The sequence below is a fragment of the Carettochelys insculpta genome, chromosome 1, assembly GCF_033958435.1.
Source record: "Carettochelys insculpta isolate YL-2023 chromosome 1, ASM3395843v1, whole genome shotgun sequence".
In the NCBI taxonomy this organism is placed as follows: Eukaryota; Metazoa; Chordata; order Testudines; family Carettochelyidae; genus Carettochelys; species Carettochelys insculpta.
Window position 1 is genome coordinate 377,437,293 of NC_134137.1, and position 14,275 is coordinate 377,451,567.

At 51.1% G+C, this 14,275-nt stretch overlaps 1 protein-coding gene across 2 annotated transcripts in view; it reads right to left on the bottom strand.

Moving 5' to 3' along the window:
- The window catches only part of TASOR2 (transcription activation suppressor family member 2), a 92,106-nt gene that overhangs the window by 25,038 nt on the left and 52,793 nt on the right, over window positions 1-14,275 (bottom strand). For both annotated transcript variants that reach the window (XM_074976148.1, XM_074976138.1), the window contains exons 16-17: window positions 9,431-10,328; window positions 7,980-8,514 (exon numbers count right to left, since the gene is read on the bottom strand). In XM_074976148.1, coding sequence (XP_074832249.1) covers window positions 7,980-8,514; window positions 9,431-10,328 — 1,433 coding nt within the window. The remainder of the gene's footprint in view (window positions 1-7,979; window positions 8,515-9,430; window positions 10,329-14,275) is intronic.

Below are 14,275 nucleotides of genomic sequence, written 5' to 3' on the forward strand. Positions count from 1 at the left end.
TGTACTTCACACAAATGGTTTGGCCTGTGGTGTTGCGCTTCGAAGCGTACGTTTATTTCTGACATCCCGACGAGGGCCTGGGGGGACAGGGAACCTGTCCCCAGGCTCTAAACGCCCCCAGGTCATTAAACAAACACGAGCCGCCTCGCAGCCGTAAATTGTAACCCGGCGTGTTTTTAGTGCCCTGTGCAACTGAGTATCCGTGCCCTCCGGTCCCTGTGGTGGAACAGTCCCTGGAGCAGGGCTGTGAGAGGAGGAGTCGGCTGGAGGAGGGAAGGGATGCTGTGGGGGAGCAGGCAGACGGGGGGAGGGATGGAGGAGCGGGACAGGGAGACCAGGGTCTGGGTGATGGGGGCAAACTAAGCTGGAGGATTGGGTGTGATGGGGCTGGGAGGCAATGCAGGGGCAGGAGCCCGGGGTCTGGAGCTGCTGGGGGTGGTGCTGCCCATAGCCTGGTGATGGCCCCAGGCAGAGGCAGCACAGGGCGCTACTAAATTTGAAGCACCAGTGGTGTGCCGCTCGGGGGCGTACGCTTAAGGACAGCACCGCTGGCCGCAAACCTGCTGGTCACAAGGCGTCTGGCCCCTTTAAAGTGGGATGAGGCCAAACACACCGGGACTGTTATTAATTAGCTGCTTCCCAGCCAGGGAGGACAGGACCACGACAGGTCCAGGGACAACCGGGGCTTACAGCAGGGCTGAGTGCCCTCGCTCGGCGTTGGAACCACAGCAAGCTAGCAGGCTGATTGCCTGCAGTGGAAGGCCCTGAGTCAGGGCTTGCAAGCGGGGGGGGCAGACTGACGCTCTGGGAGCCCCAGCCTCGGGCTGAGTGTCTGACCCCATAGCCAGGGACACTACCAAGAGGCCGCCCAGAAACGAGCTGGGAACAGGGCCCAGCCGGTGGGCAGAAGAGAATCCCTCAAGGGTAGGAGAACCTTTGGGTTTGTTTGGACCATGATAGTTCAAACTTTTGCTGCCTGGGAACAGGCTGTGTGTGTTAGTGACTTGTCTGGAGGTCTAAGCCGCATCGCCAGCACAGACCGGTGTCTGGAAGGCTGAGGATACCAGCCCTGGGGAAGGAAACTGAGGCAGGAAATGCCACTTTCAGCCAGCAGGGGGCATTACAGGGCAGCCCTACCCCATGAGGCACTTCTTTTGGAGTTCGTCCCATGAAAGCTCATCACTGAATAAATCATTTTGTTGTCTTTTAAAGTGCTACACGACTGCTGTTTTGTTTTGTTAGATTACAGACTAATACACCTACCTCCCTGTTCCTGTAGAGCAGTGGTTCTCAAAGTGGTCCGTGGACCACTTGTGGTCCACGACCATCTTGCAGGTAGGTTGCAGGCTCAGACCTTGGGCCCCTGGCCCCAGCCACACCAGGGAACCCTTCCAGAGATCGCCATCCCTGCACGCCCCCCACCATGTTACAGCTGTGTGAACCACTTGACGTTCAAATCAAGAGAAGAAAGAGGGGATGGCTAGACCACATTCTTAGAAAACCAATCGGCCAGCACAGTCCGTCAAGCTCTCACATGGAACCCACAGGGAAAACGCAAAAGAGGAAGACCTCAGACAACGTGGCGATCTACTGAGATTGAAGGACAACAACTGGGGTACTCCTGGAGCCAGCTAGAAGTTTTGTCCCGAGACGGAGTGAAGCGGAGGAGACTTGTAGATGACCAATTCTCCACCCAGAGTACAAGGGTTCAAGTAGGAGTAGCTGTAGACTAATATGATTAATTTAGTATTTCAGATATTTAGAGATAAACAAAGGCGCCCTGTCATGATGGGTGGTTGGCTAGTGGTCCATGGAAAGGTTTGCATTGAGCAGATTGGGCAGCAGGGTGAAAACTTTGAGAACCACTGTTCTAGAGAAGACACGCTCTGAACATAGCAAGCTATCCCCATCCCCTCCCCAAACCAAAACCCTCACGCAAACAGATGGCCTTTGCAGTGTGCCATGAAGGCCAACCAGTTCAGGTCATTGTGGATTGAGGATTTGCCCCACTGCCTTGTGGGTTATCCTGGGAAGGAGCAAGGCTAAGGGAGTAAACCCCGACAGAAAATCTAGAGGGGAGGCCTAAGGCGGTTCTGTGCCAACTTCTGGCATTGACCCAGCAACTCCTGCAGCTGAGCTGGTACCAGACGTGGAGGTTATCCTCTCCTTTGGACTACATCAGTGAAGCCGAGAGGGGGACACTGGTGTCTGGGCAGCCCAGGGTCCCAAAAAATTGCCCAGGCTCACGCCTGGAGAGGTACTCCAGCATCGCTAACAGCATTAAACCAACACGGGAGGTAACAGATACCGGTTATAAGCTCTTGCTCAATTGGCGTAGAGAACGAGCACCAGGGGTTGCCTTCGATGGTGGGAGAGATCATCGCATCTCACTGGACAGTCACCGCCCGCCTCAAGCTGGGCAGCCCCCAGCCAGTAGAGTACTGTCCCACCACAGTTCACCTGCCTCACTGGGTGCGTGAGGCTTAAGGTTCCCAAACCTGACAAGTGACTGAAATTTGAGCACCAGGCAAACCAATAAGAAAATCAACAAGAAAAGGAAACCATCAGAGTTTTAAGCTTGCTTGCTGGAATGTGCTGACTGGTTCGACTGAAGATCTTCAGGACATCAGCGACACCCGAAAGACTGCTGTCATCAATGAGGAACTGAAGAGGCTCCAAGTTGACATTGCTGCTCTGCAAGAGACGCGACTCGCAGATTCGGGATCTCTAAAGGAAAAGGACTACACCTTTTTCTGGCAGGGTAAAGCCCAAGAAGAACCCAGGGAGCATGGTGTTGGCTTCGCCATCAGAAACACCTTTCTACAAATGGTGGAATTGGTCATGGGAAGATCAGAAAGACTCCTCAGGTCATTCTTCAAACTTGTGCCGGTCCTGTCCACCTGATCAGCACTTACGCTCCGACCCTGTACGCTGCACCAGAAGTAAAAGACAAGTTCTATGACGTGCTTAGTGCTGCCACAGCACAAATACCTGCTCACGAACAACTGTACATTTTGGGTGACTTCAATGCAAGAGTTGAAGCCGATTGTGACTCATGGTCTTCCTGCTTAGGCCACTTCGGTGTGGGAAAAATGAATGAAAACAGACAGCGTCTTCTCAAATTTTGCACATACCACAATCTGTGCATCACAAACACATTTTTCCAAACAAAGTCACAGCACAGACTGTCATGGAGACACCCACACTCGAAACACTGGCGTCAACTAGATGTGCCCATTGCTAGACGTGATAACCTCAAAAACGTCCTTCTGACACGCAGCTATCATAGTGCCAACTGCGATACAGATCACTCGCTAGTTTGCTCCAAACTCAAGGTCATTCCCAAGAAGCTGTACCACTCTAAACCAACTGGAAGGCCCCACATTGATGCCAGAACGACAGCAAACTCAGAGAGAGCCGAAAAGTTCAGAGAGACCCTCAAGGAGAATCTGCGCAGCAGCCCTGGGGGTGCCGATGTAACATCCAGATGGCAGCATCTGAGGGATACAATTTACAACATGGCCTTGTTGGTGTTTCGAAGAAGAGCTAGAAACACAAATGACTGGTTCAACGCTAATTCCGATGAGATGATTCCAGCCATCGAAAAGAAGCGCGCTGCGCTCCTGGAGTACAAACGCTCACTGAGCCTGAACACCCTGCAAGCGCTCAGAGCAGCCAAAAAAACAGTACAGCAGATGGCCAGGCACTGGGCCAACAACTACTGGTAATCTCAGGGGAATGTACAAGAGCATCAAGAAAGCATTAGGACCCACCCAGAACAAGATGGCACGTCTGAAATCCAAACCTGGTGAAGTCATTGCTGACAAAGCCAAAGAGATGGAGCGCTGGGTTGAGCACTACTCTGAGCTGTACTCACGTGAGAACATTGTGGTTGACGCAGCCCTTGATGCCGTCGAGCTCCTACCAGTAATGGATGAACTGGACCAGGAACCAACTGTGGATGAACTGAAGAGAGCCGTCGACAGCATTGCAGTAGGAAAGGCCCCAGGCCAGGATGGTACCACCAGAGGTAATTAAGTGTGCCGCGGACACACTCCTGGAACCCCTGCATGAGCTACTGTGCCTGTGGTGGAAAGAGGCAGAGGTTCCACAGGATATGCACGATGCTAACATCGTAACCTTGTATAAGAACAAAGGAGACAGAAGCGACTGCAACAATTACTGTGGAATCTCCCTCCTAAGCATCACTGGTAAACTGTTTGCTTGCGTCATCCTCGGCAGACTGCAGAAGATTGCTGAGAGGGTGTATCCTGAACCGAAGTGCGGATTCCGCGCAGAGAGATCTACCACTGACACGGTCTTCTCTCTGAGGCAGCTGTAGGAGAAGTGCAGGGAGCAGAGGAAGCCACTCTATATTGCCTTCATCAACCTGACCAAGGCCTTTGATTTCGTCAGCAGGGATGGACTGTTCAAACTGCTCCACAAGATAGGCTGTCCACCATGGTTACTCAAGATGATCCAGTCTTTCCACGAAGACATGAGAGGAACCATCCAATATGAGGGCACATTATCGGGTGTTTTCAGCATCAGGAGCGGCGTCAAACAAGGATGCTTCCTTGCTCCAACATTGTTCGGGATCTTCTTCGTGCTCCTCCTGAAGCATGCCTTTAGATCTTCAACAGAGGGCATCTTTTTGCACACAAGATCTGATGGGAAACTGTTTAATCTTGCAAGGCTGAAAGCTAAATCTAAGGTGTGGGAAGTCCTCATCAGAGATATACTGTTTGCAGATGACGCTGCTGTAGTGTCACACACATAAGCTCAGCTTCAAAAACTGCTGGATCAGTTCTCCAAAGCGTGCAAGGACTTTGGGCTTACCATCAGCCTAAAGAAGACAAACGTACTTGCTCAGGACGTTGCTGAACCTCCATCAATCAGCATTGACAACGATATATTAGAGGTCGTCCACGAGTTCATTTACCTCGGGTCCACCATCACTGACACCCTGTCATTGGAGTCTGAGCTAAATAGGAGGATCAGAAAAGCAGCCACAACTCTGTCCAGACTCAGTGAGAGAGTGTAGAATAACATCAAGCTGTACACCCACACCAAATGCAAATCTACAGAGCCTGCATCCTCAGCACCCTCCTTTACGGCAGCGAGTCTTGGGCCCTGTACGCCCGCCAGGAAAACAGGCTGAATGTCTTCCACTTGCGCTGCCTCAGGCGCATCCTTGGAATATCGTGGAAGGACAGAGTGCCCAGCACCCCCGTCCTTGAGCAAGCTGGAATCCCAACCATGCACACTCTCCTCAGGCAGCGTCGGCTCCGCTGGCTTGGCCACATCCACAGGATGAATGATGGAAGGATCCCAAAAGACATCCTGTGTGGTGAGCTAGCCTCTGGCAAAAGACCTCCCGGACGCCCCCAGTTGCGCTACAAAGATGTTTGCAAGAGAGACCTCAGGGAAGTAGACATCGAGCCGGACAGCTGGGAGGAGCTAGCAGACGATCGCAGCAGATGGAGGCAGGAACTACACAAGGGCCTTCAGAAGGGTGAGATGAGGATCAGACAGATGGCAGAGGAGAAGCGAGCGCACAGAAAGCACAGTAAGGACCTGCCAGACACCCATTACACATGCAACAGATGCAGCAAGGACTGTCACTCTCGTGTGGGCCTTCACAGTCACAGTCGACGCTGCAAATGATGATCCCAAATGGAACTACGAAGGGCGCGATCCATAGTCTACACAGACTGAAGGATGCTACTAAATGAGTGAATTTCAAACACAAAGGGCCTTCATGGAGACTGTCCGCCCAGCATACTCACAAACAGAAGGGGAACCTCCGCTAAGCGCGACGGGGCAGTGCCACAAGGAGAGACAGGGTGACACTCCAGCAGGCACGTCTCACGCCACTCGCAGCTTCAGCTTCCAGAGGAACCGTAAAGTTTGCTGGTTTTTAAGGTGTGGTTTGTATCTGTAGACCTAAGTGGCTACAAAACCATTTCCGGCACCATTTCTGCCAGCTGGTTCCTTCCTCATTCGTCAGCCACGGCAGGAGCGCAGCTGGGTCTGCACGCAGCGGTGTTCGGCAATGAAACTAGAGCAGACCGTACTCCCGGCCGAGATGACATCTGTGATGTCAGGAAATGCTCTGAGGAGACACGCTGAAGCCTGAGCTCGTAAGGCAGCGTAACGGGATTCAGAGGTCCCCCAGGCTCTGCACCCTGTCTGCAAGCAGGAGTGACTCTCGCTCAGCAGGAGAACAGCGGGTTTATCAGCCAACAGGGCACAGCTCTGTAGAGAGGGGTCAGTACAGCAGGCAGAGACAGTTATTCCAATTCATGTTGGGGAGAGGAAGCCCCAGGGGGCTTCCGGGGTCGGGGGCCTTGCCCCCTCCTCTGTCCCTCTCCCAGCCCAGACTAACTGATTCCCAACTCCCAGTTCCAGTTCAAACCCTTCAGGCTCCACTTCCCCCTTTGTCTGTAGCCCAGAGGTCTCACCTGGTCGCCAGGTTACCCTCAGCAGGAGCCCCACACCCTCTGTGAACCACTCACGTTCACACCTGTATCCCCCACTCCATCACATCTCTCCCCGGTTCCAGACCGAACTGAGCAGGGTCACTTAGCCAGTGACCTGGGAAGTTCGGGGCCCTCCCCTCATGACAGGGCATCAGCTGTACCCTCGGTGCTCCCCTTGATGTGCACCACCCCCATGTCATAATCCTGCTGGGGGAGGCTCCAAGTCAGGAGCTTGGCATTGGCCCCTTTCACATGACGCAAGATCTCTAAGTCCAGTGGATTCCACTCCGCAGAACCCTGGTATCAGTAACTTCTGCTCAAAGGCAGCACACGGCTGGAACCGCCTGCCCCGGCCTGAGCACTCCCCCGGCCCCACTGTGGCCACCGGCCTCTACCCAATCCCCCTCCCCAAGTTCCCTCACTGAGAATGGAGTCCGGCTATTGACATGCTGCTTATTAGCAACTCCTTGGAGGTGCTGGTATGTCCCTGCCCAGCTGCACCCCTCAAACCTGCCTCCACCAGGCGCTCAGCAGTCCCAGCGCATGCAGGGACTGGCCTGGAGGTAAGGAGCTGTGCCGAGGGCTGCAGGCTAGGAGGGGAGAGAGTGGGCCGGGCAGAGGCAAGGAGAGAGGCAGAGGGTGCCTTCTGGATGCTAAAGCTGCAGGCTGATACATCTCCAGCACTCTCCAAGCTGCACGCTGCTGGGGACTGCACGCAGGCACTAGGACGTGCTGAGCCCTGGGTGCTGGAGAATGCAGGGAAAGGTACGGTACAGGCCCAGCACCTCTGCTCCCCATAGAACACTCCAGGCAGCGGCTCCCCTGCCTGCAAGCAGCTTCGCAGGGCTGCATCTGGGAAGGCAGGTCCCTGTGCTTCTTTCCCTGGCTGCTGCCGGACCCACCTGCCTGCCACTATCTGCCCGCTGCAAATCGGTAGCAATTTTTTCTTGGCAACTGAGGCCAGTTGTTAATCCGTGGGGTTTATGGCAGGATTAACTCCCTCCTGTCTGAGTGCTGAGAGCGTTCAGACCTTCTCACAGCTCTCCGCCTGCTCTCACTCCCTCTCCCTCACAAGATTCACTGGTGTGCAACTTCCCCCTAAAAGGGATCGATCCAGCTCCCATGTGTAACCCACACATCTGGGTGTGATTCACCGTCTCACGCAGCGGCACCTGGACCACTTACGCAGAGAGAGGGCGAGTCTCCTCTCCTGTCTCAGCTGAGAGGCAGAGGGCTTTTAGCTTAACCTGTAGAGGGTCATGCACAGAGGTCCCAGGTTTGAGCCCCGGTGTGGGCGGTTACACCCGCATGCTATTCTCTGAGCACAGCAGAAGGGCAAAGGGCCACTAGAACTGCAAACAAGGCCCCCTTGTGCTTCTCTTTTACATTACTTAGCATAGATCTTAGAGGCAGGTGTTTGCTACAAACGCGCCATGTGTTCTCACTGTGGTGTTGCAGTTCTCAAATAACCGTACCAGCTGACATCCACGATCTTACCTTACAGACAACGTCTTCGCATCCATCCACAATGACCTCCTGCAGTCCAGCTTTCGCAGGCACGCTGTTAGCATCCCCACAGTCGTCGTTTGGACAGGTCTTTGGGCAGGTTGTGGATGACGGCTCATCGCAAGAAAGCGGCTTATCAGAGGAAGATGATACTGGGCTGTGGATAGTGCTGGAAATCTGATTGGCCTCCGACTGCGAATCTGCTGCACATTTTTCCAAGCCAAAAGATCCTCTGCAGTCGTCACTTGATTCCATAGGATCCGGAGCGTTGCTGGAAACCTGACTGGCCTCAGACTGAGAGTCTGCAGGGCACTTTTCCAGATCAAAAGATCCTTCACAGTCATCACTTAATTCAAAAGCGTCCAGACTACTGTTTATCGATACATATTTTTCCGGGTTACTGTGTTCCACCACCTTTCTGGTACTACTTAGGAATTTGTTTGGTTTGCTATAAAACAAAGCTACCCACATGTGTAGTATAAGCTTCATTTCTTCCACATCGTCGGGTATATCAGGGTCCCAGGGCCTGGAGGGAAAAGCAAATACATTTAATTGGTTGTACAAAATGAATTCACCTTGGTTCAATGGACTCAAAGAGAGGAAGCTGTTATCAGAATTATAAACGAAGTGGCCGTTTTTGTTTTTCTTTGTCTGAAAAAGGATGGAATCTAGCCACACATCAGTGGCTACAATTTTGGATTTTCAATTCACTGAAGCAGGGGGAGAAAGCTGCCCGGGTCTCCAGGCTTTGGCAGAAAGCCCCTCGCCTGGAGTCTGATCTGCAGCCCAAGCCAGGAGCCCAGGTGACAGCCTGGCTTGGAGCAGGGACCTGGAAGCAGCCTGGCTAGGAAGCTGAGCACTGGCTTCCTTGTCAATTTCACAGCCACCAGCAGAGCCCTGAAATTGACAAGACAGCCAGCAGCAGGTGTAAGGAGTGCAGCGCTCCCCCTAATTATTCTGACATAAGCCCCATGCCTCTTGAAGAGGTGCAGTTATTACGTCGGTGTAGAAGGGAACTCATATGAGCAGGAACAAGACTGTAGTGTAGATGTGGGGGTAACAGACTTGCTGGGCCCTGGAGCAAGGAAGTGGGGGCCAGCCCCATGCTCTGAGGGCCTCAGATGGAAGAGGTGGGTCTGGGGCCGCTAGCCCTTCGTAAAGCCTGTAGCCACGCTGGCCTCTTCACTTCCGCCCCAGCCAGTCCTGAAAGCCACCTGGAACACACCACAGCAGCAGTTTAAAGACCCGAGTCTGGAATCCCTCTTGAATTGCTGGGCCCTGGGGCCTTTGTACCCTCTCCCCATCGATGGGCGTTGATGTAGACACTGACATAAATAACTCCCCATAAGCTGCTGCATGCCAGCCTAACTAGAGCTCCTGAAGAAGTGTAGATGAGTCAGGGCAAGAAATACTCATAATTTACCCACCGCTTAACCGCTTACCCATGCAGAGCGCGAATGACCGTCTTCTCCAAGGAATTGTTGGTGTATTTGCTATCTAAATCGAAGAGGTAGTCTGCTTCCCACCGACAGGTCACCGTAACAGATCCCTTGCAGCTCTTCACGCTGTGAGACTTGGAGAAGTCTTCCTTTAACCTTGGAGACGGAGCACCTCTTCTGCGTTTTACCGCCAGGTCGTCAGATGGCTTCTGCATCGGAGCACTGTGCTGCTGATGCCGGAAGGGCAAAACTTTTCCAACCAGAGGGCCTGAGCTTGCACTTTTTGCTCCGTTTCGGAAGGTAGCAGGGCCCTGTCCTCCTTTGGGGAAGGTGTGTTTTTTAGACTGTTCAGACATCTGGGAGGCATAAGAGTGTTCAGAGGCAATAGAACAATGCTTGTTCACATCTGATGGCTCTAGCCCCTCCCTGGTTTTTGCAGAGTTAGGGCTTGGGCAGCTCTTTTTGCTGGAATTTACAGGGCTTTTCTCTCCTGGGAGAGCAGCTAAATCTTTTGCTGCATCCGATTTTTCTGGAGAAGCAAGTTTCTGATTGGGTGTTTTGCTAGAAGAAGGTTCTCCCTTGAGCTGTTTATCCACCCTGTGGTATTCGTGATCCGAAGCAAAGCGCGAAGGCTTCCTTTTCCGAAGAGAGCGTCGCTCTTTTGATGAGTCAGCAGGAGAGGCAACTCTTGCATCGTTATGAGCAAGGGGAGGAAGGCAAGAGCTCAGAGCTAGATCGGCCAACAAATTTAGAGCATGCGATTCACAGTTACTTTCTGTCAGAGTCAGGCTGACATCTTGAGCAGTAACACTTTCTGTGTATGTCTCATTTGCACCACTGGCTGCCTCTTGCCTTTCTGGTGGAATTGCGTTCGGCGGCTGTGACAAAATCTCTCTCCTTACTGCACGAGGAAAATAAAATCAGGTACTAAATACAGAACCACAGATCTCTATCATGAGAAATGCATCAAGTTCTGCTCTTAAAAGTGACCGTCCAAAGGGCATTATGGTAAGTTTGCAAACTTATTAAAAAGTTCAAGAAACACAAAAATTAAATTTGCTGTTGTTGTGACAGTAGCATTTTGGGAGCTGTAGACACAAAGAAAGCCTGTGAGTTTACAATGGAATGGAATCTTCATGTTAGCACACTGTGCAATTTCAACAGTAACAGAGAGGTAGCCACGTTAGTTTGTACTCCAACAAAACAAAACCGCAGAAATGTAGCACTTTAAAGACTAACAAAATGATTTATTCGGTGATGAGCTTTCGTGGGACAGACCCAAAGCTCATCGCCAAAAAAATCATTTTGTTATTCTTTAAAGGGCTACATTTCTACGGATGCGTTTTGCATAAATTCAAGAAGACATTTAAACCATCCCACCAGTAAGGGAGAATACTACGTACATGCAACAGAACTGCTTCATGCACCTTCGTTTTTACATTTCCTCACTGTTTTCGTTTGAATCTGAAATCTTAATGCCACATGAACAGCGGTTTGCTCTTCATTTAAAGCCATTTGCTTTACATCGTTTCTCAGGTCTTAAAAGAAAAGAAAGGACCCCCTGGGTGCGTCTACACTTGCATTCCTCTTTTGAAAGAGGTATGCAAAAGAGGTAAATTGAAAATGCAAATGACATAAATTTGCGAATTGGGCACCTCATTCGCATACTCTTATTTCGAAAGAGCTTCTTTTGAAAGAAGAAAGCCAGTGTAGACTCTGCTCTTTTGAAAGTAAACCTCATCTTCGAAAGAATCCTTCTTAAAGGGAAGAAGGATTCTTTCGAAGATGAGGTTTACTTTCAAAAGACCAGCGTCTACACTGGCTTTCTTCTTTCGAAATAGGAGTATGCAAATGAGGTGCCCAATACGCAAATTTATACCTCATTTGCATACCTCTTTCGAAAGAGGAATGCAAGTGTGGATGCACCCACACTGATGCATGCTTCCTAGTAGCATATAATCAATACCTCCTGGTGCATAACATGGATCCATGCATTTTATACAGACCCAACACAATTATCCTGCCACAGCATCAGAAAAATTAGTTTACTTACTTATCTATCCAATGTTTAAAAGATACCCATGATCATGTCTCTGGGCACGTGCATATAAAAACAACACGACAATTACATATGTAATACAGGCTGAACCTCTCCAATCTGGCACTTACCCGTCTAGCAACATCTGTAATTTGGCATGATTTTAGTTAGCCAGACGACTGCTTATCATGGGTGTGGCCAAGTTTCCCATGGTCCCATAAAGTTTGTTTACAGCTGCCAGTCCCGGCTGTGATTGACCCCTAAATGTCTTCTAAGAGCCCAGTAAGCAGTGGAAGGGTTGGTAGTGCTGCTAGACAATATTGACCTTCCGTGGTCCAGCAAATCCTCTCACTCGGCACCAGTCAGGTCCTGAGGGTGCCAGACTAGAGAGGTTCAACCTGTGTTCCATAAAGTAGACTCGTAATGGAAAGCAGGGCCAAAACCCTTCTTCCTACTGTGCCTGCAAACCCGTGAAAAATTCAGCTCCATACAGGGTTCTCAAATTCCACCTCTGTAGCAAGATATTTAAGTTGCATGTTTCTTCTTTCTAAAGTTTTTCTTTTTTTGCCTCATAGTGGGAAGGTGCACCCAGCTTCTTTCCCGAGAATATCGCATACCTATCAGTGTTCCCTGTAAGCTGAGCACTCGGGTGGCTGCCCAGGAGAGATTCAGGTGCCCCCAGGCCTGCCAACAGAGGTGGGGCCAAAGGGCAACACTCCTGCACTGCTTTGCGTGGCTGTGAGGGAGGCCCAGTGCTGCCGTCTAGGCAGTGCTAAGGGCTTACTGTCTTTAGCCTTGCCTCTTCCACCCTTGGTCCTCCCCCTCTTGGTGGACAGACCTAGGCCTCCCTCCCCTCTCGCCCCAGGGTCTGCAGTGGCTGTCAGCCCTGCTGGGTGCACTGGTGTTTCTATGGGCAGTGCACATCAACGCATGCCTTGGTGCACATAACAAAATTTATTCCACCCGGGTGGAAAAAATTGAGAGGGAACGCTGATACCCACACACTTGTGTAACCAAGCCAGAAAAAACACCACGTGTCCTCCCAGCACATAAAAAAAAAATCCTGGGAGTGCTCAGCCTTGGGGGAGGGTGAGGGATGGCTCAGTGGTTTGAGTATGAGCCTGCTAAACCCAGGGTTGTGAGCTCAATCCCTAAGGAGACCATTTAGGGATTGGGGCAAACAGATGTCAGGGATGGTGCTTGGTCCTGCCAAGAGGGCAGGGGCCTAGACTAGATGACCTCCCAAGGTCCCTTCCAGTTCCAGGAGATGTGTCTCCAATTATTTTTTTTATATATATATATATATATATGCTAGTAAAAAGAACAGCTTTGCATACTTTGAGTCCAGGAATAAGACCCCTCTCCAAAACCTCCTCTCTGCTTGGCAAAGGGACCAGAGAGACTGGAGACAGAGTGATCCAGAGAAGGATGTTGTAAAACATGCTGAGTTATAAAACAAAATGAAAGTGCTTTCCTGTTCCGTCATTAATGTTGGCACTTTGACACTACTTCTCTGGTTAAAACTGAGAATCTTTAAAAGCCAACATCTGCACATGCTGCATCAACAGGCAGTCCACACAGCTTTCTAAAAACTCCCGCCGGTTGATTCTTTGGGGAGGTGGTGTTGTCGCTATATTTAAAAGCACTTGATTTATAGTATCGGAGGGGTAGCCGTGTTAGTCTGGAACTGTAACAGCAACGAAGGGTCCTGTGGCACCTTATAGACTAAGAGAAAAGTTTTGAGCATGAGCTTTCGTGAGCACAGACTCACTTCGTGGACCAGCATCTGATGAAGTGAGTCTTTGCTCACGAAAGCTCATGCTCAAAACTTTTCTGTCGATTTATAGTGTAACAATCTAACCTGGTCAGATGCCATATAAAAATTGGGGTTGTAAAATACCAACGTACAGTTTACCTTTAAAGTGGATTAAAAGCACTGAGACCTCACCTGGGGTGAGTGAAGCCTCTGCTCTGCAGCCTCAGCTGAGAGCCAGCTGGCCTTTAGCTCATGTGGTAGCGTGCAGGGCTTTAGACCTTATGCTCGCAGGCTCTACCCTTGGGGCCGGCAACCCAGCTCTGTCGGCGTTACAAAAGCATGAATTGTTCTGAGACCGTAAAAGAGCAGTTTGAATTATGGGAGAACTGAACATTTTCCAAGCTTAGTCTCTGAGGGATTATTAAAAGGCTGATACTCTGTAGAAACCATGGACATACATGAGATCCCTGCTATTCTAGATCAATGGTTTTCAACCAGTCTGCTGCGGCGAACTGAACTGCCCAAGTGTGCCATGAAATCTCATTCATTTCCCCTCCACCCCTGGCTCTTCACTGAGCCGCCCTGAGGAGAAATGCCAACTCTGCAGGCCCCCATTCAGGCCGGGAGGCAGCTGAAATGCTGCTTCCCGGCCTGAATGAGCTGGTGGGGAGCCTGCTTCCGCTCCCAGCTGTGGTAAGGGGGAGGTGTGGAGGGCAGGTGCCTGCTGGAACTGAGACGCAGTTTAAGTGCCGTGTCCCGGCTTCAAATGGGCTGGCAGGGAGGGGAGCCGGCTTGCAGTGGTTACTCCTTTATTCAACATCCCTAGCATGGCATTGAGCAGATTCTGAAAATGATTCTGTGCTCGCTGTCTAAGATGGTGCATTCTGCGGTGGACTTGAAACTTTCATAGAACCACAGAATCCTAGGGCTGGAAGGGACCTCAGGAGGTCATCTACTCCAGCCCCCTGCTTCAAGCAGGATCAACCCCCACTAAGTTATCCCAGCCAGGACCTTGTGAAACAGAGACTTAAAAACCTCCAGGGATGGAGATTCC